At 37.0% G+C, this 23,996-nt stretch overlaps 1 protein-coding gene across 2 annotated transcripts in view; it reads right to left on the reverse strand.

Moving 5' to 3' along the window:
* Positions 1–23,996, reverse strand: part of TLN2 (talin 2) — a 215,958-nt gene that overhangs the window by 82,398 nt on the left and 109,564 nt on the right. For both annotated transcript variants that reach the window (XM_085303277.1, XM_085303278.1), the window contains exons 10-23: positions 22,211–22,315; positions 19,802–19,957; positions 19,044–19,145; positions 16,413–16,489; positions 14,528–14,708; positions 13,436–13,549; positions 12,467–12,575; positions 11,607–11,815; positions 10,642–10,740; positions 8,882–9,049; positions 7,433–7,727; positions 4,829–4,995; positions 3,480–3,608; positions 1,785–1,898 (exon numbers count right to left, since the gene is read on the reverse strand). In XM_085303277.1, coding sequence (XP_085159403.1) covers positions 1,785–1,898; positions 3,480–3,608; positions 4,829–4,995; positions 7,433–7,727; positions 8,882–9,049; positions 10,642–10,740; positions 11,607–11,815; positions 12,467–12,575; positions 13,436–13,549; positions 14,528–14,708; positions 16,413–16,489; positions 19,044–19,145; positions 19,802–19,957; positions 22,211–22,315 — 2,025 coding nt within the window. The remainder of the gene's footprint in view (positions 1–1,784; positions 1,899–3,479; positions 3,609–4,828; positions 4,996–7,432; positions 7,728–8,881; positions 9,050–10,641; positions 10,741–11,606; positions 11,816–12,466; positions 12,576–13,435; positions 13,550–14,527; positions 14,709–16,412; positions 16,490–19,043; positions 19,146–19,801; positions 19,958–22,210; positions 22,316–23,996) is intronic.

Raw genomic sequence — 23,996 nt, forward strand, 5'->3', positions numbered from 1 at the left:
ATTAATATGAGAGAGGAATTTTCAGAGGTTTTCCACTGTCAGAAATCTTTATTCATGCTACCCATTAATTTAAAAACTGTATGATAGTCACGATTCTTCCACAAAAATATGTTGGCATAAAGTATTTTCAGCAACTGCTTTTTCATGTTCAAATTCCAGTTGTGGAGATATAAGTGGCTTAGATTTTCAAAAGAATGACTTGCTTTCAGAAAAATGTTGTCTTTTATACTCAGCACCACAGCCTACTTTTCCTTGACTTCTAACAACAAAGTTCATAGAATGCCTATAACATTTAGAAATGTATATCATTAAAAGTCGATTCTGAAACTGCCCAAATTCGTGCTCGCATGACTCATCAGTCCACGTCATCAGTCATAACACCTCAGTACTGCAATACTGATTTGTCCCTCCACCCTCCCCAAAGCACAAAAATGGATATTGGACCTTCTCTGCTGTCTAATAAATCAGCATTTAGGTCAAACTAGAATGAACTATAATCAATACAGCAAATAAGCTTTACTATTATTATTCATGCTGAAATATCAGCTGCCTACAACACAGTCTTGAAATGTACCTGAGCTACAAAATTTATTTCCCAGATTTCTTAAGAACACCAGTATAAGAAATAATCGCTGAATATTAATATGTTTTTTTGAAAATGCCTTAATAGTTTTGTTCTCATACTCCGCATAACTGCTCTAGTTAGAAGAATACACTTTTACATTCTACAGTTTATTTTAAAAATTTGTTTTAATTACTCTGAAAATTGTGAAGCAATACTAGTTAAAGCTAGAAATTAAGATAGCAGTTTATTTTAAAAATTCTACAGTTTATTTTAAAAATTTGTTTTAATTACTCTGAAAATTGTGAAGCAATACTAGTTAAAGCTAGAAATTAAGATAGCAACTGTAGCTTAACACTAAAGAGAACAATTCTCAGAAAGGCTCTGAATTCCAGGTTAGAACTACAAGAATGTGCTTGACTTCAGGCATACCTTGAGCTCTGTGCTCTTGGCAGCCTAACTGAGAGCTAAGAATCATGTAGTCCTATAGGATGGTCTGTAACTTAGCAGGAAAAATGACATTTAAGGCCCAAATTGCTTGTATCTGATAACCAGAATAGAAAGATCAGTGTTGTTAATTATATAGGACCAACATATTAAACAAGATTTTACATTGTTGTATTATAAAACGCTATTGCTATTCCATACTTTTTTGTGGAATATTTAAATGTTTACTACACAACAGTCCTCAGTGCCATTTCACTGCATATATCATCCAAAAACCTCTTTTCATAATTGCAGAGCTAGGCCCACCCACTGAAGGGAAAGTTGTGCACTAAACTGATGGGCAAGACTTCTTGTCACTGTACCAATTCCTGAGCAACTGCATACACATACACAATGTTTCCAGCTTAGTTCTGCATATACAGTACTGTTGACCKATTTGCAGCAAAACTTTTGATTACAGCACTTGCTTCAGGTAAATTGGTTGGTATTCTGCATGTTAATGCAAAGGTATATATGTCTGTCAATCCTTTCCAGTAAAGGAGTTTGCAAGGGTATTTGTAACAGGCAAATATTCAGTAGCTCAGCTCTTCAAAGATCCCCACGTAGTAACGTACGGAAACTATGGATAATACAATAAATCATGGTTTTCCAGAATACATACTGACCAATAGTTTTTAAATCCCCCTTGAGGTGAAATCTATTGATTATAGGTGATCTTCAGTTGCCCATAAAGTTGATTCCAAAGTTATTTGTCAATGGGCTGTGATATATTTACCTTGCAGCTCTGCACAAGTTGCTGGTGGGCTGCAGTGTTCTTGTTTGAAACAGCTGCATTCTGAGAAGCTGCAATTGTCTGAGTGGCAGCAGCTGCAGCTTGTTTAGCTGCAATCTTTGGAGAAAAAGAAACAGAACACTTACTGATAAAAAGTCCAAGCAAATTCAGAGGATGAAATAGCTAATACAGGTAACATTAAATTAATAACTGACAGATTAAAACACTGTTTCACTATATTAATTTGCCTTAAGGAAACTCAGGGACACTCCTTTTTCAAAACAAAAATCATTTCTACAGGCTGAACATTGTTTCTCATCTCAATCTTAGCAATAATAAAGGAAAAAATACCTGGAACCATAAGGATTCTAAGCTCTTCCTCCTTCATATGATGGGCTGGCAACATTACCAAAAGATCTCATTTAGGGAGAGCAGAAATCTCTAGTGAATTATCTACCTTCAGAAGAAGGCCAAAAAAAGCAGCCAAAGAAAATTTAGTGATCCATGCTGCCACACTAGTACCTCTGACCAAAGAATCAAGGGAGCCAAGGCTTTTTTTCTACTGMGATTGCTCTTCAGAAGAAAACATATTACAATAACACACTAACAGTACTGCTTAGTCTAAAAGCACTAACAAGACCCTGTTCAAATGTCTAGGAGTCTTATAATCAATCTCTTCCTATCACAAAATTAAATATCCAACAATTTATCAAATACATTTCAACATATTGCACAATACTGTTCTTAAATTAGCCAGATAGATAAAACCAAGTATGAGGTTCATTCTCATCATTACACACATCTTTCTTCTAAGACAAAATATATTATATTGTAGTAAAACGAGTCCTTTCTAAATTTGTTTACATTTAGTTTTGAAATTATATAGTATATAAATTATTATTCATTCTCTAAAGTATTCATGATTTGGAGTCTTAGATAGAATAGATTTGACGCACTTCCAGAAGATGCTCATCTATTTTGATCACATCTCATTTCACTTCAATCATTTTCTGATTACTATAAAAGCACAGTTGGAAATTATGAATTCTGAAAAGCTGTTTTTATCTTTTTTTCCTATATTTTAGCTGAAAATGGGAAATTCAGACCTTCATTAGACAAGCGTAAGCTAAATTTTAATCTTCAATGAATAGTAAACTGCCTTTTTGCCCTTGGCTGTACCACCAGCTATTATGCATCTGCTCACTTTTGTTTCAGCTTCTTTGATTCTCTGAATAACTTAACAGTTTAATTGGATATGGTACAACTTAACATATCTTTGTAGGGAAATTTACATGAAACACTGATACATACTAGTAAAAACACCGAAGGATATTTTGTGTAAATGACAGATTACAGATAATTTAAAACAGTAACGAAGTAGTAGCCCTCAGCTGTTTTAACTTTATGACTAATCCACCAAATTCCTTACAAATAAAATGCTTTCATCAGATCACTTCATCAGCAATAGAAATTCCTCAATTTCTCTGCATCTGACAACTGTGCTATCAGGTTATCACTTGAAACAAATTCCAGTCCTTGTATTCTAGAACAGAATTTACAATGTTATCATCTTTTGCTTAGCACTTTACCTAACATATGCATTTGTAATTGCTTCAAATTTAATTGCTTGAAATTATCTACAGATATTAATTATCAAAATAAACTGAAAAAAAAAAATCACTGGATCTTTTCCCCAACCTCTAATCTGTTGACAATTTTCTTCTTGATAGCATTCTGTGCAGCAGCATTTGTGGCAACCCGTAGTCCCTCTGCTGCTTCTCTAAGACGCTGCTGTTGATCCTCATTTTCAGGATTGGCTGCAGCTCCCTACATAAAATTTCAAAGCCAAAAACATGAGCCCTCAGAATCCTGGAGAGAACATAAAAGAATCTGAATGCTTTAGTTCCAGACCATCTCTACTACATCTGTCTTTATTTTCTTTATATTTAACTGAAGTTAGGAAGAAAAAGATCAAATTATCAAAACAATTTGAAGCAGAAGACGTATTGCCAATGCAGACTGTTGCTATACACGTCAAGCAGTTTTAGGAACTGAGTTGAACTTTTACTTCATATATGAGTGAGAGCTACTTTTCTTTCCCATCTCCAATAACATGTATTAAAGAGTTTTACAGGCATTAAAAAGCTGCTACAATTAAGTACACTGGAAAAAGATATTTTGTAAATGGCTTCTATTATGCTCTGTAATAGTGTAGTTCAATTGTTCATACATTCATATAATCATTTTTTTTCATTTAATATGCCTTTCAGCAATTGTAATCTAAAATCTCTGATCTGACACAGCAATTTTCCTCCATTTGAAGTCTGAGAAAGTACTAGAAAGGACATGCTCTGCAACCAGGCACACTGGCCTTCTAAAGGCCCAGGAGGCTGCCTGGCCCTGATCAGGTAAGGAAGGAAAAGAAAAAAAATTAAGTGTAAGATGCAAAATCTGGGAAACCACTGAAAGAGCATATCCCTACCCAGAGGATTTAAATATTTCTTTTTAGCACAAAAAGGAGATAGACGGCTAGATATCTGCCCCTCTGGCGAGAACAGACAAAAGGAGCAGACTCCCTCTCTTGTGGACAAGACTCCCCAGATAGAGGACGCTGTTTCCAAGGCAGACAGAAAAGCTGTATTGCCTGAAGGAGAAAGAGAAAAAGCAAAAAGATAAAAAAAAAAAAAAAAAAAAAAAAAAAAAAAAAAAAAAAGCCACACCATGAAAGCAGAGTTTCTTTGTTACTGCTTCTGTCAGTTGTATGGGATTTTTTTAAATTGGAAGTCTAGGACAAAATTTTGGACCACACTGGCCATGGCTGCTGGTAACTATCCTGCAAAACAATGCAGGAAAGATTTAAAAAAACATAATATAAAGATAATACACAGGATTTTCTGAAAATACTCAAGATAAATAGTTAAATACAAAATATTTACAGGATAAGAAACACTGTCTCTACTATCAGTCAGTTCCTTTTCGTAATAATGCACACCTCCTCTGTGTGTCTAACTATATAATTTTAAGCTGACAGTTCAGTTTCCTGGTACCTTTGCAGCTTCAACCATGCGGGCTGTCGAATCTGCCAGGAGCTTCGCGGCAGCCAGGAGCTTCTTGGAGTTGTCCATGTCGATTTCTGCTTCAGCATCTGACCTCATGGCATTGACCAGATCTGAGGTAGCCTGAGCCAGCACCCTGGCCTGCCGCACCATTTCACCTACAGTAGCAACAGTTATATTCTTATTTTTCTTCTCTTTGTATTTCAGTTTTGGTTTCAAAAGTCATCTCAACAAGACAAAAATAAAGTTACATTTGCTGAAATGTTCTTTTGAATCAAAAAGGATAGGTAAGTAGTTCATGGCTTAAAAGCTTTATAAATAAAATCTTGGATGACAACATAATTGAGGGAAATTGATATGATGGAGATTAAGAAGAAACTGAGGTTTTTTTAATTCTAGATAGCAAGATAAAAATCAACAAATAACAATGCTTGAAAGTAATTTTATATATGTAGTTCCAGGAAAGTCCTGAACCCAGTGAAAACCAAAGGTTTTGCTTTTAGATTATAGCAAGGTTTCACCCTTCAATAAAAATTACTGTCTTTTACCTCTTCTTCCATCTTCCTGAAGTTCTTTTGCAGAAGTATCTTCTCTCTAACAACGTAAACTAGATCAAGAACTCTGTCAAGAATGACTAAGCATCAGCTAGATATTGTCAAAATAAGGTTTAAGGTATTGAAGTCTAGTGCTGGTCATAGTCAAACACAGAGATCAAACAGCAATGCATAAGTGGACACATACCATTTTTAGCGTAAATTCATCTGATCAGTTTAACATTCACTTTAACTCCTTCATAACAGACTTGAACCATACACACCTTCAGCTTTCTGCAGGTTATCCAAGCAGACAGCAGGTGTTTGGATTAAAAGCCTCCTGACATTTAAGTGGTCACAAAAGTAATCATCGTCATGAAGGAAAAAAAAGTAATTGAAGGTAGCATTTTTCTTAGGTTGTGCAAAGCTAACTTGGGGGCTTTAGAACTGAATGCCTCCTGCTGGACTCCACTGCTCAGACAAAGGGGGAAAAAATGTTTTCTAGCTGTTATCAGCTATTTCCCAATTTGTAATTTTGCCTTTAAATTTTTGTTTTCTTTTTTAATCTATAATGGCTAACCCAGCAACCACTCTAAACAGTCCACTTGGCATAATCCATTCGAATATCCTTTGCTGAAACATTACGCCAGCAAATGGAAGAGTGAATCTAACTCACATGCTCAATATTAAAGCAGTGACAAGCACAAGTGTCTTTGGATTCAAAATGACTTTGAGGTTGACTCACTACAAGAAGGCAATGATAAGCTGGAAACGCCAACTGGAATCTGAATGCCTTCTGTGAAAAAGGAAGTATAGCACAGCAAGATATTCGACTAAACAGAAGATAAATGCTATCCATGGTGCTCTTTTACTAATTCCTTTTGTACAGATGCCAAAAGATTTATAAATAACAGTTAAATATGTAAACCTAACTAAAATGCTTTCTTGTGCATATAAATAGTAATTAAGTTCCTTAGGGCAGCTAAACACTAGAAAACTTTCCACAACTTTCATTTGGAAAATTAAGAATGGCTTAACAAAACTTTTGTGTATCTGTGTATTTCTTAAAAATCTTGATCTCTCTAATTTCTCATGAAATGTCTTCTTCTAGGGCCAAAATATACTTGCAATTTGACAAAAAACCTCCCTGAACACTTATCTCTAATGGTTTGACACAGTTAAAAGTACAGTTCCTTAGAAACTAAGGAAACCTCTCATACATAACTTGACTTACTTTTTTAAAAAGACCGCTTACACATAAGAGCTAAAATGACTCCATAAAGAAAAGACTAGCTGGTTCACATTTTGACTGATACATGAATGTAAATACTTAATTTCTTGTCTTCATGTTCATGTATCACAAATAGAAGGGGCAAGAAAGGAGCCTGTGAAGCCAAACTATTTCCAAAGTGTAAGAGAACTGGATTAAAAAAAAATCAATTTTAAATTTGCCCTGATTTCAAAGTTGTTGCTGCTCCTTCGTGTTGTTGATAATTCATAACATTCACACCTCTTGAAATTTCACCACTCTAATTAATCTCTTTCTTTACTAAAAAAACAGATTGGGTCAGTTAAACATCAGGCATCCCAAGCTCGATTGGTTCTAAAAGTTGCCCGTTTTAGAAGTGTCACTGGAAAAACATAAATGTGACATTTCAAAAATCACAACGTAAAACCCAAGCATACAAAATCAAAATCTATGCAACCTTACTAGTGGTAGATAAAAAGTATTAATGAAATCAATCAGTGGGGAAGTAGTTGCTTATGGATCTGTCTTCATATTTAAAGATAAGAAATTGCTATTTTTTTTATGAAATGCAGCACTGGAATATAGACAAAAAAATATCTCTTTGCATATTAGAACAAATATTTTGTGAAGATCTGTTATCTAGCACACAACTATAATATTTTGCTTATGGGTTGAACGACTACTCCTGGGACCACTAGCCTAGAAGTACAGCACAGTAACAGCACAGGCTTTTTTTTGATCTGCATTATTTGAAATATTCACATCTCCAGGAACCTGTGATTCTTAAAAGCTTCGTCCATTAGAGAGACTCACCGGCATCTCCCATTGAACTGAAAATACTCTCTGTGACACACATGATGGTATCTGTAGCCTGGTCATAGCGTCCAATGGGCTCTCCCCTGCTTGCAAACTGGCGGACGTGCTGCAAGAGGTCATTCAGGGCTTGGCTGACAATGCTGGCAGCTGCACTGACCTGCTTCAGTAACTCAGTGTCATCTGTGGCAGCCTGGCAGGCCCTCATGCAGTTCTCCACTGAACGATCCACCAGTTTCCCTGCCTCAATCAGCTGTTCCTGGCACACTGGAGAGCTGATGGTGGGACTCACAACCTGCACCAAGAAGAGATGCAGAGCATTCAGAAAAGGCTTAACTGAGAATTTCCTAATTATTAACAGGTGACATCTATTGCCTCAGGCTTTTTACTTAACAGGTTTTCCCTATATGGAAAACCCTGAAGTGAGTATTTAAACATGTGTCACTGAGCTTTCCTTTACTACAGGTAGTATCAGACCCCTAAATTAGGGATCTGGGCTACCCATATAGTAATTTTAGTCTTAATTTAGATGCTCAGAACAGAGACCTCCCCATCTCATTTCATGCTTTTGTTAGTAGCTATTGAACACAGTTAACACTAGGGAGTGGTTCTAAAGGGAAGGCAGAGGCCAAACTTCCACAAAGTAGCTATGTCCACTGGCACAATTCTGTATCCTGGAATTCCAAGTAACCAAAATTTTAATGGAAATAGGTTTTGTAAAGCCATCCTTCACTAGCCTCTGTTTTTTCTTGTTAAATTAAAAGTAATCCTTGACAAAAGGAGACACAACATTTTGGCAGAAGGCAGGCACAAGACAAATGGTAAGCTGAGTAATCTACACATATAAGCTAGAAACAGTCCTCTCACGTTTTGTTCAGGCACATCCAGACAACTCTGGGCAATGTGAAAGCTGTATACATCTTATGGGAAAATGGATGCCACTGAGTGTTCTTTTGCTGACCCAAAGAAATTCACCAGCAACAAGAATATCAAGCCCCGATTAACAAACCTTCATACGTATTCATTACAGAAAGCCCTTTTAGCCAAAGCTATAAAGGAGGAAATAATGAAAATTTAATATCTAAAATTGGCAACTAATTTCATTACAATCCTCTGTGATATTTTACAATAGTTGAATATCCATTTTCCAACCACAATTAACCCTATGAAAGCAGGCCTTCAGACTTCAAAAGCAGTATTCAAATAGCAAATGTGAATTGTTTCATTTTTAAAATTAAAATCAATGGCTTTTCCAAAGGCAAAAAAGTCACAGAAGACTTAACATACCAGTTACAAACTTACAGGTGACAGAAGTTTACTAACCAGTAACTTCAGTACTACATAAACATAGAACCATGCTACCGAAGTATATTGTCCAAGACTCCTGGAAGAACACAGAGCATACACCCAAAACAACGCCTTGTTGCTGCAGATACACTGCTAGCTTACCTTGGCACAAGCCACAAGCTGGGAAGTAGAGAGTGCACATTGTGTAGCAGCAGCAATGACCCTGTTCTGCAGGACAGTATCCTCAGCCACCTGTGCTACGTTCTTGGCTTTCAGCACTAACATGGCAGCAGCATTTGCAACAGCTTTGGCTAGACTCATCAGAACATCCTGGTAAAATAAGGGAAAACTCAGTCTTACAAACAAAGCATAGTTTATGCCTGGCTTATCTAAGATCAAACTTGAGACTCCTAGGGGTAAGAAGTTTTCCAGTTTTACTCTCAAAAAATAAGAATGAGATTTTTGTTTTGTGAAAGGAAGCAACATGGCTATTACTCAGAAAATTTGTGATTCTTCTGTTCAAGACAAGAAAAGCACTGATCTGTAGACATTATCAGGTTACTGGACTGAATGAGTACGGAGTGTCCTAAGTTTTGAATCGACTAGGCATCCATAAAGAAATCATATCCCAAATTTCAACATGCCTATCTTGACTTCCTGAGAATGCACCATCAGTGCAAAAACTTGAGTTCACTACTGAATACATGCTAAATATCTGCAGTAAGGATAAAGACCTCAAAGAGCAAAATGGTAACTGAGGGTAGACAGTATTTGAGCTAATACAGACTTCCAAGTTACTTCAAAGCGCTCAAGAGTATTGACAAATACAACCCCCTTTTTGAAAAGATGCAGCTTTCAATCAAATTAGTTGCATGTTCATAGCATAAATATAGCCCTATAAAAGCATTTAGTTGTTACTAAGTAGTCACTCCAGAATAACACTTTAATCTGCTATTAAAACAGCTTGAGGCACACTGTAAAGGTACATGATGTTAAAATGATTTGCTTTTCTCATTAAAAGATAGATACATTTATGCAGAATTCTGACTTTGCAGCAGAAAAAACTTTTAACTTCACAATTTAGCAATCTAAATTTTTATTTTGTTTCTAGAAATGAAGGCCACATAAATCATCCATCTCCTTACCCACTGTCTCCAACATCCTGTAACACTTACTAGAACATTTATCAAAGAAAGAAGGCAGAGGGTTGCAATACATATTAAACTAAAAATACAAATGAGAATTGATGAAACTTGCAGACAGGGTTATTCATGGAAAAAATGCCTAAAATGGCCCTTAAGTTGCATTGGCATACATCTCTCATACAGTACACTCCAGAGAGCCACTTGTTGCTGTAAACTACTTCCCTTTGGTTCTGAGGTAGACCTGTTCTTGACACTGAGTGAAAAAATCCAAATGTTTCTAACATGTTTCTAACGGAGCATTTAAGGACAATGGTTTTAAATTGCCAAAGGGTAACTGTGCTATTAAGCCATACAGGCATTATGTTTTTCTAATAATATTAATCTTTTACAAATAACATCGCAACACAGTAACTTTTTTCTAAACTTACCAGAAGTTTGTGTAGAGTAGAATTTGAATAGCAAGAATCTGAACAGTATGCAAATAGCCTAAGTCATGCATTTTAAACAAAGGAGAATATACAGCAAACAGCTCTCCATGAGGGAAGAAACCCTCTATGTGACACACTGAATGAAGCAGGGGTTCCTATGAGAACATTTACATCATTTTGTGATAATTTAATTGAAAGCAATTTTATAATGGGTTAGCCTCAATTATCATTAAGTAATATCAAATCTAGCATTTCCTAACACCACTGTGGGAAGCCTCATTTTTATACAGTGGCTTCTTCATTAAAAAGCTGCACAATTCTCACAGTGACCAACTACTCCCCTCCTTACCTGGAACCTTTCATCTGTTTCATTTTCCCCAATTTGTCTCAAAAGCTCCCCACTAGCTTGCCCAATACTTCCAGCTGCAGTCAAAACTGTCTGTCGAGGCTGGAAAAATATAATGATGAAACAATTTAGAACAAACAAACAAACTTTATTTAAACTTCCAGATTTCCTCCAAGAACTTCTGCATTAACACGCAATCAATATGACAAAACACAAACAAACAAACAAAAACAGAAAAAACACCACCAAATACCCCCTTCCCAACATACACACACCATCAACCAACAGAAATAATTTGGAAATTTCGAAAATCTTTTCTTTTCCATACACATTTGTGGCTTACTACATGGGTTTCATCCACAGTGCTCCCAGAAAGTGTGAAGAATGCAAAAGGACTTTAATAAGCATTTTTGCATTAACTCAAGAGAAAAATACATCAGGGACTGTCAATATGCCAACTAATTTGGAACAGCAGCAGCTTTCATGTTCTTTAACCCAAAATACCCGAAGAAATCCAAGACAAACTGGCTGCTAATTTTAACTCATATCAAACTATCAAAATAGTAAAGGTGGTCAGTACTTCCTCATTTCTGGAAAAATGGAGGTTAATTTCTCCTCATTTTATATGTTAAAGCACACAGCAAATACAGTAAAGAAAGAAATCAGGAACAATTATCTCTTCATTTCCTGTTGAGTTCTAGTAATGTATAAAATTTGCTTTTAAAAGAATACACTACCAAGACAATTCAAATTATTACACAAAACTATGCAAATAACGTGGAGCTTTCCACTATCAAAGTGCAGGACTTAAAGGCATAAAGACAGAGATAGGCATAGGGATCAAAAAAGAACTGTTTGCAATGGGGACATTAAGTGGGACTGAGCAAGTGAGGCTTAAAAGCCAATGTTTCAGAAGAGCCATGCATGTCGTGCATTTCAAAGAGCCTGAAAAGGTTTCATGTTCTCACCTCTCCTGAAGTGGGCTGCACAGCTTTCAGCAAGTCTGAGACAGCACCAGCCAGTGTTCGAGCAGCTTTAAGGAGGTCTTCTCCACTTCCAACTTCATCATCCATGAGGGCAGCAAGTAGTTTCACCCCTTTAGACATCTCAGTGAGGTTGGAAGAGATGGTTGTAATTGCACATCCCACAGCAGTGTAATCAGTGTCAACTGGGTCACCTGCAGAGTAAACCATTTTTCATAAACAGCAGGCTTCAGAGGTTAAAAGGGCAAAAGCCGCCACAAGCTGCACTCTAGTGAGAGACAACTGGTACATTTGAAGATGGTCAAGCAATGTCTACTAAGTAACTGAAGTGTCACTTCAAAATTTAGGTCTAAAATATTTCCAATCTCTGTATTTTTTTTTCTAACATAATTTTTTTTTCTCCCCATGCAATTTGCTGAGAAGTCTACAATTTCAGCTCTCTCTTCTGTTTCAACTTGAAGGATCCTAGGTTAACACACTATTACCCCCTCTTATGCCACTTGGAATTCCTTCAACTCATAATTTGCAAAAACATACAAATAAACATTCATAATCTCTAACATTGGTCAGATAAATGATGCATATTTGTAATAACCTTGCAAAATTGCTACGTTACTTTGGTGAAGAAGCAAGCTACATTTTATCTTCATCAATGGTAGTTCTTCTAGTGTTAGAGATGATAAATKGAGAATTTTAAAACTGTGATTGGGAGAGATTGGTAAGCTGCACTCAGCTACTACAGTATTTGGAAGTAAAGCTATTCTCAGCTGTCTCACAGTCAGTCACTATGTTACTTAGACTGAAAACGTCAGAGACTACTAGAAAGACTTTCCTTTGAAATTTACCTGCTGTAAGATTAACAACAGATGCAGTTCCTGCAGTAATAGCATCAACCTGAGAGTGTATTTCATGTTTTGATTCATCAACCTTGTTCTGAACCCATACTCTTGATGCCTGAAGAGCAACAAAATAAAAAGAGAAAGAATAACAAAACATACAAGTATTAAGGACTTCAGCGAGGTCCTGTAAATCAGGATCTTGTATAAAATGCTTCACAAACCTTTAAAAGTGGAACAGAGGACAGGAAGCAATCCTTTAGAGTGAAATACAAAAGCAAACATTTTCTTTTGCAGAATCCCTCACTATACAATTGCTACTGAAGTTCAACAGCTGCCCTTTAAGGTGAATGCCATAAAGACATTATGTATTCAAGAAAGTTGTAGGTTTTTGACCACCAGTTCCCATGAACAGTAGGCTTAATCTTTCCCCCTACCCTACCCTACATCAGAAATGTCAGGCTATGAAAATATCCCAGGCAGACTGTTACCAGGCAGGTCTGGCCTTCTGAGCCAGAGCTGGGAAAAAAAAGTAAAGCCACTTATACCTCCAAAAACAAGGTGAGGAACTTTGTGGTATCTCTTGAAGAACCAAACTTACTCTGTTTTAGCATCACAAGTGGACCTTRTAAGAAGCCTGTTAATTTCTTTCAAGTATCCAGGAGAGAGTTATCCCTGCTGCAAATACTGGCCTGCTATTTGCCTTTAATTGTATATGTTCAGAGGAAACAAGTAAGATTATGGAAATGATTATGCAAGGAAGTTTGCTCCACTTATCCACTTAATCTCAGAAGATTAATAAGAGCTAGACAGAACAGCATACATATGCAAATTCCTTAAAGCAAGCACTTTTTTTTTTTTTAATCCCATTTAAAAAGCCATAGAGATAGCACTTTAGAACCAGCGACAATAACTAAACTGGTCTGAAAACACCCCAAGCCATTAAGATTCATTTCTATGGAGATTAGATAAACTCACCATGTCCTGTCCTAGAGGTGGCAGGTTATCAACTTCACTGAGGTCAGCTTGTGCCTGTTGAACAGCATGCATACTAGTATTTATAGTCCCCATCAAAGCCTGCTGAGCTGAGGTCTGAAAGGTAGAACAAGGAGACGGGTGCGTGCCATGTTCCAAACAGCATTTCTGGTAGATATTACATTGATGCTAAGCAGCACTGAGTGACACCAAGTATAGCCTTTCCCCAGAACCTTAGCTGTGCAGTGGAGAAAGCAAAGCTCACTTTAATACTCCTCATGTTCTTGATCCTGCCTATGCCATTTTACACTCCTCTGTACTTACACACATTTATAAGATTCTGAACTTTCACAGACCAAATCATGCTCAGACACATACTAAAGTACCAAGCTGTCTACCTGGCCTGCATTCTAGGAATGTGAATAAGCATACTGAACTTATTTCAAGGATATGATCACTGATTTCCTGGAACACGACAGTCTAAAAATGTTAAAGACAATTAAAAACTGAATTGCCATCATTACGCATAAGCTAACAGAAAACTGAAGGGTTTTAGGCAGAACAGGATGGCCATCACATATACTACACCTCCACTTGTATGATATGAGCTTAAACATTGATTATATTCTACAGTCCCTCTAGCTCCTCGATAGACTTAAATTAAATGAGAAAAGCAAGCACGAACTTTAAACCTGCCTTAAAACTGTAAATCAGCAGGCCAGCGACAGATAAAACACTGGCTTTTGTTTTAAACTTGCTTATTTTTACCAGTCTTTAAATTATTTTTTTCTAAGCCCTGCATAATAGTTTAACGACTTTGAAATAAAGGGAAGGCTGGAAGAGCCAGTTTAAAGGAGAAGGGGGGAGCGGAAGAAAAGAAAAAAAGGAGAGAGGAGGAGAGAGAAAGAGCGAACAAGTCAAAACGAGAATCCCTAAATATTCAGGGACGCTCAAAACATGTGTTCAGTAGGACAGCCAGGCAGCCACACTCTACACAATCCTCCTGCTCTTAGCAACATGGATAACATGTTGTCTCTGACTACTTCTGGCACAGACCAGTTTCAAGTGCTACTACAAAATAAGGAGGTTCCTCACAAGCGGGGGCATGTGTCCTCTGTGCATCTGACCGATCGTGACCTGTTGCTGGGGAGAAGGCATGATTCCAATGTTGAAGGTCTCCGGGCCGCTGGACCCTGAACGCATAACAGCTGGTAGCGCCACAGAGCCATGCTCCACCTTCCCTGTTCGGTTGAACTGCTGCTGCAAGATAGTAGATCTAAAAAGAATGAAAAACAGAGAGAGAATTAATCAGCTCCTGCAAACTAAGTCCTGGTGGATATTCTTCTTTTAAATTGCGTTTGAGAACATTTGGAGGAGCTGGAGAATTGTTAAAGTCATCTTCTAGGCTTTTGACAGATCAAATATCAATAACAATAATGAGCAGGTAGCAAAGAAAGGCGCAACATACAATTCGGGTATATATGGTACAGTAGCGTCACCCCTCTAAGATACCTGGTAGAGATATAGCTGGATTAAGTTTTATGGCATAAGACTGCTCTGTTTCAGTTGCATCATTAGGCTGATCAGTAAGAAAATAAAAGGATGACCCTTTGGAAATGTCTATGCAAGCAATCCCTAGATTTGGAATAAAAACAAATGTTTTTCCTTCATCACATGTGTGTGCGCACGTGCACGCGCACGCACACACACACTTATCTAAAAGCCTGGCAGCCTATCAAATAATGGACTGGGAAGTATGCTGTCTTCAAGCATAATAAAGTTATTGTTATCCATGGTCATCCACTGCTTTACCAGCTGTCCTGTTCATATTTAAATACAGTTCATGCTTTAACAGCTAGAAGTGTTGGCAGGAACTCTGGCTGTCACAGCAATAGTATGTTATAGAAAAAAAAGTAATTTCAATTATGGGAAAAGCTTTGTATTTATCTGTTTGGGGCTTCTCTGCACACTACACTACTAACATATTCTGGAAGCAATTTGGAAAGGGCAGTGTCAAAAGGAAGCACATACGAACATGTGTGATATGTCAAAATTTGAAATTTCACATAAGGGCACATTAAGTATTTAACCAGCTCATCTCCTATAAACCATATGTTTAACAGTAAATCAAATACTTTCACACACACAGCAGACCTTGCCATCCTTAGAGTTCAAAGAAGAGACTTAAGGGGCTCATTACAACTCAAACTGCCTTGAAATTGTTTCTATTATTTCATTGCACAGAAAGATTAAATATTCCTTTTCAAGAGCATGGCGAGCTCTACAGTTCTGCTTTTTGCTGCTCATCAGCAACTCTGCTAATCTCCCATCAGAACCACCAATGAAATCATAGCCTGATCTATTAGTGCCAAAATTTTACCTTTACTCACATCGCGTATCTGACCAGTTTGTCTACAGTGGGTTGGTGTAATGAACCACCAGTGTTCATGACAAAGTACAATTAAACTGACAAAAGTCAAATTCCACTGGAAGCCAAGAACTTAGTAAACAAAAACAACAGAGACCTTGCAAACCTAGGTGTTTGCACAAAGACCAAAGTAATACAGTATTTTCAAGCTCTGCAATATTTTTGTTCTTCTTTTTATTGAATTCTAGCAAGAGTCAAGGGGTCAAGTTCAACAGCTGTCCTTTAAGGTGAATGCCATAAAGATATTATATATTCAAGAAAGCTGTAGGTTTTTGACCACCAGTTCCCATGAACAGTCACCATGAAAATATACATTTGCCCTAACCAGTAATTTTAAGACAGAAAAGCATGCTCCTCTATCCTAGAATGAAACTGAAAGTCTGAAAAACTGCCTGGAGATGGTGCCTTTTTCTGCTGACCTACTCTGTAGGGAAAAAAAAAATCTTCAAAGTAATAACTGTGCTACGTCACTTGAGCAATGAAAAATGCTACCAAAGCTAAAAGGTGTCTCGCTTACATAGAAGGGCATTTCCTCCTGTTGTATACACTCACTTCTTAGGTGAAACAGATTCTTCCAACATGGTTGATTCCTCATCACCTTCAAGGCCAAATCTATCTTTACTCTGTTTCTGGAGGAAAAAAGAAAAAAGAAAAAAAGAAAAAAGATAGACGCTATGCTTATTTTTCTTCCCGTTCCCTCCAGCATTGCATTGATATTTATCACAAATCTGGTCCAATGATCTGAGGAGTCTTGCCCAGTACTGAACACTAACTTTTGGCAGAGTGTAAAATACAACTTCCGCCTCTGAGGAGGTGCACTTCAGCATCCAGAGTCCAGCTTCTAAGCTCTGAAAAATGAAGTGCCTAAAGGAAAAAGCCTATCACAACTGCCAATGAAAACCCAGAGCTTTTCTGAACAACATTATAGAAAAGAATGTTGAGATACCATCTTCACCTCCCAGAAGAACATTCTGGAGATATGCAACATCACCATCCAGACATGGGTATGGCATGCTCATCTCCTTCCCCATCCTGTTCTGACTCAGGAATGGGGCTGGACTGAAACTCAGCCCACTAGAACTCAACTACAGATCATCTTCAGCATGCCAAAGTGTTACTACCTACGGCTACCTGCCACTAGAAATCTACAGCTACAGAAAAGACAGTAAATTTAACACTATCAAAGTCATTTTACCATAGTTACTTCAGACATCTAGATAGTCTGGACATCTAACTTCTTGAAGCAGTTTTTCATGCTGGTATAAGGGAGGAAGAGGTACACAAGGTTCAAGTCTAAATTATTAAACCAGCAAACTACTGTAAGACATAAAAGCAATGCCTTGTAAAGGCTGTCCATTTCTACTGGTGACCCTGGAGTACACATGACCAGGTCAAAGACACACTCTGCTTGCTACCTTACGTGACTTGCAGTCTGAATATTCAGCATGTAGACCTAGATAAACATTCATTATGACTTTAGACACATTTAATGAGAATTCCTCACACATATCCATACACCTCTACTAACTTTGTCCAGAAAAATCCCTTACCATTTAGTTTGCATTTATGCATCAACTGAAAATGCCTACTCCTAGTCAGGATCTTACTTCCGTATTAATACATAGTAAAAAATAGTTATATTAAAAAATAAAAAAGAGAGTTACTTAAGCTCAGAGTTCCCTGCCTACTGATCAATGATCTATCACAATGATCTATCACTAACAAGTTGTAGCACAAGATTTCCTTAACATCAAAACACTTTAGCAGAAAAAAAAGTGCCCCCAATCTACAGCAGAGCAAATGAGTTGAAATCTTTCAAAACACACCAAGAGTAAACATTATGCAACCGAGGGGTAAACCACAGTTTAAGGCATGTTGCACAGTGGTAACTTGGACTTGACAGCTGGAAACTGCATGTTTCTCATATGACTCATGAAGCATCATGGGTGTTTGTTATTTAACCTGTTCCTACTTCACTCATTTTGAAACTAGATGTGTTAGCAGATTGTAAAGAAGAACTCAAAGCATTGGCTTTAGAGTGGAAATATGCACATCTGTATTTTATCAGCATGGAAAGGCTGCTTTACTTTGGAATCACAGAGTGAAGCTACTTCTGAAGCTTAAACGAGCTAGAGCCAGATTTTAAGTTATCTATTGAAACTTGTAGTTTATTTAACATTCATTAAATCTGGGACTAAAAGGTAAGTGCTGTGATGAATTGTAGCAATCTACCCTCAACCTCTGATTTCACCCAACTTGATGTTACATCCCAGATGGTTCTCATGAACAAAGGCAATAAATTCTATTGAGCTGCCTAGTTTTCTGTCATTTCTTTACTATGAAGAGTTTATTATAACACTAGTTTGGCTGAACCTTAATACAATAAAAATTCATCAGCAATGAGCACCCAGAGCTATATGGAACATTACACTTCTCTATATAATGTGGTCAGCATATGACCATTCAGCTCTATGCTTTATTGGCAAAAGCTGGTATTTTCTGTTATCAAGCTTATTCTGGTGTTCAAAAGATTCACAAGTGAGGTGCTTATCGGCCTCTCCTACTCGGCACACGTAACAAAGCCAAGTATAAAGATAGCCTGGTGCCTTCACAAACATTCCCATTTGTCTGCAGAAATGAAATATAAATCTCTGCTTTACTGACCATGGTATTTGCTAAGTAATACTATGACTTATTCTTAAGTTTTGGCAAAATACTTCTTCAGCTTTGTTGCAGCAAATACGACAGCCACAGGATAACTATAGCACAACCTTTAATATAGTTCAACATTCTGCTTCCATAGAATCTCTTCCTCCCACCTGACTCACCATTTTGGTCCCCAGTTTAATATCCATAGTTGAGCAGACAGCTTTAGGCTGCTCTCTGTATATACACTCATAGCCAGCACATCACCTTCCAGAAAGAAAAACACAGCCCAAGAATGCTATACAGAGCTTGACCCATACTATCACTATAATTAACAGCCTTGATATTTTTTTCCATAAACAACCACTTAGGTTAAACTAAAAGAGATATTATTTATATATAAATCACATGAAAACATAAGAAACAACATTAATTTCACAACAGAGAAACTCCAGTTTGCACACACTATAGCTTTTGTACTTCTGTAGTCATTTTATTGATTTTACTGCATTTTTACTAAATGTCATCCTAATATACCTTCTTCAGGATGATATCAATGTAACCTGCAATTAGCTGAGAGATCTGTTCTCCTTCAGTGGTCTGTACTGAGTAATAGCTTTCCTGATACTCGCCAAAATCCTGGTGGGGGGGAAAAAGAAAAATTAACTCTTTGTAAATGGAAGGTAAATAAATGAAGAAATAGCAAAAAATTTGAGATAGAAAATTAAAGATCTAAATTTTATTTTGTATTACATTTTACCATAACTAACAGTAGATGAGACTATTCCAAGATTCATATGTTGAATAAAGGATGCTTTTTATTTCAGCTTAATCACAGGTGTATAGATTGAAATGCTGGAGGATCCACAGATACCTAATTTGACTTTGTCGGACAGTCTCTGGATGATGGAGAACTCTTCAGAAACATCTTCTGAAGTGTAATCACTCACATCATTAATAATGATTGTCTAATTTCCAAAGTGAGTTATTGGCTTCTAGCCACAGTCTTGCTCTACCACATAAAACAACTTTTTCATATACAAGACATTCTACTCATAATGGGCCAAATAAGTTACAAAACCCACTACATCTATAAAATTGCTTAAATTGACAATTGTAAGATGTTTCCATGAGCCATCTAGCTCTATTTATGCTCATAATCCGCATGCCAGTGGCTCTCCATAGTGAGATGTAGATAGAACAAAACAAGTTCTAGAAACTGTTCAGAGTACAAGTCCATCGTCCTTTCTCCATTTCATACTGATACCTCTTCCAAGCATATACAGAAAGATTACCAGAGTGAAGCTTTTAGGTGAGGCAGCCCAGCGTTTCACAGTTGTCAGAGGCCATTCCTGCAACACTTCCTTGGTCTTCTCATCCACACGCATCACTGAGTCTTTGGTGACCCCCAGTAAACGAGGAACCAGCTTGTTCTTGCCTTTCATTTTTTCCTATAACAGAACACGAGGGATTGTTTTACATTCAAATGGAGCATGCCAGGAGAAAGGAAAAAACATGAGGGAATATACTGGAAAGAGAAAGAAAAAGAAAAAAAAAAAGCAAATGATTTCCAAGAACTGTATTAAGAAGTTCTGTCAATTGGCTGCAATTAGTTAGCAACAACATGATGGTAGTTCTTTTAGCCCGCCCTGCCCTTCCCCCCCCCCCACAGCTGGGAGGACAACACATAAAACAGTCTATTGTTATTTCTGTCTAAAATAACTCTTTTGTTACTCACTATTTATCACAAAGAAACAAAGAAATGAAAACCCAAAAAGATGATCAGAATTTTGATGAGTTATACAAGATCAGGCGGAAAAAAAAAAATCCTCAGAAAAGCAATGTGATATGCACCTGAAATTAAAAACCAGCTACAGATCCTTTGCAGCAAATCCCAATCAAAAGTACAGTGTACTTGCAATGCTGAAATGCCACTGCAAGTCCTCAAATGTTAAAGAAATCAATGACCCAAAGTTAGGGTTTTCTCTTACAGTAATCTTATATCAGTACTCTTCTGACATACTTAACATTCAAAATGTTTTCATCTTAATGACAATAAACTCAGGCTACATATAACTCAAATACTTGACTTGTACAGAAATATAGTCCACTAGGAAAGTGCACTTACTACCTTTTAAACTGATACAAGAAAGCCACTGTTTACAGAACTACAATCTGACTAGTGCACATGAAAGCACAGCTGGACAAGTATGAACATTTGTATATTCAAAGATTTCAACTGTATTTGATCTTTATCATACAGTTCAGAAGAAAGTCCCCTTCCCCTTCTTCTCCTTGCAAAAAAGAAGGATTTTAGGGAGAGAATCTTGGGAAGTTACTTAAAAAAAAGCCATCACGGCAGACTCTCTAGAAATATGCAAGAAAGGGACAGGGTCAGTCTGAAGGCTGCCAGATGCTGCTTCTTAGTTTGTTGAACATTCTGCCCCTGCAGCTTTTCAAGGTTGCAGAGTACAGGTCCTAGCTATCAATTTACTATAAAAAAAAGCTTATTGTAAAATGAAAATGAATCCAGGTGCCACATTCCACTGAATTTATGCAGTAGGCTGCAAAGAACAAAATTCCTATTTATCTAGTAAGTCATTGATAGTCCTCAGAAAATGAGACCAATTATTCCTTCTAGCTGAAGTTCTATGACATAGCTAATTGACTCAACTATCATTAATTTTAAGCTAGGATTAAAGAAAAAAGCATGTGCAAGTCGGSGCTGCGGGGAGGGGAAGCAATTTTATCTTTTACTATACAAGTCAACCATATGGTGTTAACAAGTTACCACTGAATTATCAGTTTGTTTTGAATCAGCTGAAGAAGTCTGTTTGAAATCTTATTGTTTATAGTGCTTTGTAAGTAATTCCAGTGTTTTGCATTTTAAAGATTTATGTCCAAACTCAATTTCACTGTTTTAGTATCTTGGTGAACATTTAGCTCTGTATTTCTGTATCACTAGGCTGGAAGTTGCATGATTCAAATGAAGATGTTTAATGATCCAAGCAATGATAAAACTTTTTTTTTGTTGGGGGGGGGGGGGGGGAGAGAGAAAAAAAAAGGAGAGGGAAGGGGAAGAGAAACTCATCTCTGACTTAATGATGCATAATACATAGCAGCTACTCCGAAAAGGTACGTAATCAACAACACGTATTGTCTAAAGGGGTTATTGGCTTGTGATACTGAAAAGCAGCACAGCTTTTGATAGGCTTGAAAAGATTTCATTGCCTCCAGTTCGGTAGCTCAACAGCTCCTTTGGAGAACTGAGACTGCTTTTTCCATTAAAGGTGTCTAAAAAGACAATTTCACTTAAAGAAGGCAAAACAGAAAGGTCATTCTTTCAGTATAAATGATATCCTTTGCAGGTTTTTCATAATATTTGCACCTTTTACTTGCTTCATTAGAATTTATGGGTGATTATGTACTTTAGGAGGAGACTTGCATTCAGCTATCTATRAAGATTTAGCACTATAATTTGAGGAAACCAAGAACGAAAACTTTGGCTTAAGTTTATTCTACTTTCTATCTAAGTAGTAGCTGAATATTCAAGCGCTAATCCCATCCCTTGTACTGAATTGAACAATTTTTCCAAACATGGCTTTTAGGAACAAGGCTGAAAGAACAACTTTGACCTGTTGTTTCGGGGAGATCTAAAGTAATACATAATCAAGTATACTTTTGGTCAGCAAGATCTGCATTACCTTAACGAGGAAAAAGGACACTCCATAGGTCCGCAGGGAACGTGCCAGCTTCACATACTTCACTTTGGCTTCTATTTCAGTCATCTCACCACAGTTTTTGTGCTCCTGTAATGAGATTCAGTATTAGGCAGAAATTATCCCATCTGGAATAATGGTAGACAGAAATAATTCCATCTAGAAACAAAGGAAAAATACATATTATCTTTTATTTGTTTAAGGCTGCCTAGTTAATAAGCATGGCAATTAGAATACTTGTAATAGCAGTGGTTAGAGATGTCAGCAAGACTATATCCCGTAATTCCTCACATCCAGAAGACACGAACCACCTGTCTGAAAGAAGTATTTCTCTTTGACCATCATCCATGCTATTCCCTTTTCAGATCAAGTAGATTTAAATCACATTTAAAACATTTAAAAAAATCCAACTAAGTATTGCTGCTATTCTCAATACTGCAAATCTGCATAAATAATCATCTTAAAATGTTTTTCACTTTTGGTAACCTCTGGAACTCACTACCATATCATTGCACATTTCATCCGAGGCTTATTTACCTAGTCCTTTAACTAAAATAAAGAGGAACTAGAAGTTCACAATCTCCTTTCACCACGTTAATTATTCCCTTTGTGTATTACCTGCTGTCATTTTTGCCTGCTTTCAAAAGGAAATTGGATCCATTTCCTTCTTCTGGGGTATTAATTTTATATTTCTACCCCTTACATTCCTGTCCTATTCTAATTGAAAGAGAATACTTTATTTGCAATGGCCCTAAATGAACTCTGAGATGAACTTATAGCTATGTTGCTACTGATAGACTTGCATACTACCGCTATGTCACTGTTATTTGTATTAGACAGTGGCACAGTATAACTTCCCTCTTTTCTACAGGACTGTGTGGAGAATGGTGCTCTCCATCTCACTTTCCCCATCTAAATTTATACTTACATAGTGTCTACTTTTTTTTTTTTTTTTGGCTAGTTGCAGCTTCATCTGTTTTGTCATCACATGAAAAGAATTCCAGAGATGAGGAAAAAGCAATGTTTTTAAATGGTTCATTCTGAAATGTTCATACAGAAACGGAGTCATAAGACCCCACCTATTTATTATTTAAGCAATTATTCAGTAGCAGACTTCATTACCTATAAGCAACTATAATACCAATACTGCCTGTTCAAACTTCCTCACCTCAATATATACTCTCCTACTCCAGTCAGTCCTTCTGAGAGTCCATCCTAAACTCGTGCTATTTGAATAGTTTGAGAGTCTGGCTGTCACACTCCATCTTCCCCTTGCAACCCCCTTCTGAACCGCTGGTTGCCACCCCCTCCATGCTGACTGATGGTACCAAGAACAGGGAAAACATTTTCCCAGCTCCGGTTTGAGTTCATTGCTTTACTGCTCCACAGAACTGGGAGGAACAACTGCAGCTCAGAAAACCCTTCTGCATCCCAAAGTCACAGTTTGATCAGGTAACTCTGCAAATTCCAGCACAGTAAATGCAATCAGGGTCACAGAGGAGCAAGGACACCAAATGTCATCATTACAGATGAAAAAAGTCACCTGCCAAATTCAAGAACTTTGTGACTTGGGAAAATGGCCAACATTTCTCAAAAAGACAGCTTGCCTTTTCTGCCTTGGTGTTGTGGTGTCTTTGCTCAGTATCAGTGTAATCACTGACAAATTTCTTGTCCATATGTTGAAGAATGTCATGATTGAAACTATTTGTGTGTAATATTTCAAATGGGCAAAGTCACATGCTCTGAATCTCATACTCATAAATGAATGAAC

The sequence above is a fragment of the Rhea americana genome, unplaced genomic scaffold (genome assembly GCF_003343005.1).
Source record: "Rhea americana isolate MKP2758 unplaced genomic scaffold, rheAme1 scaffold_2, whole genome shotgun sequence".
In the NCBI taxonomy this organism is placed as follows: Eukaryota; Metazoa; Chordata; class Aves; order Rheiformes; family Rheidae; genus Rhea; species Rhea americana.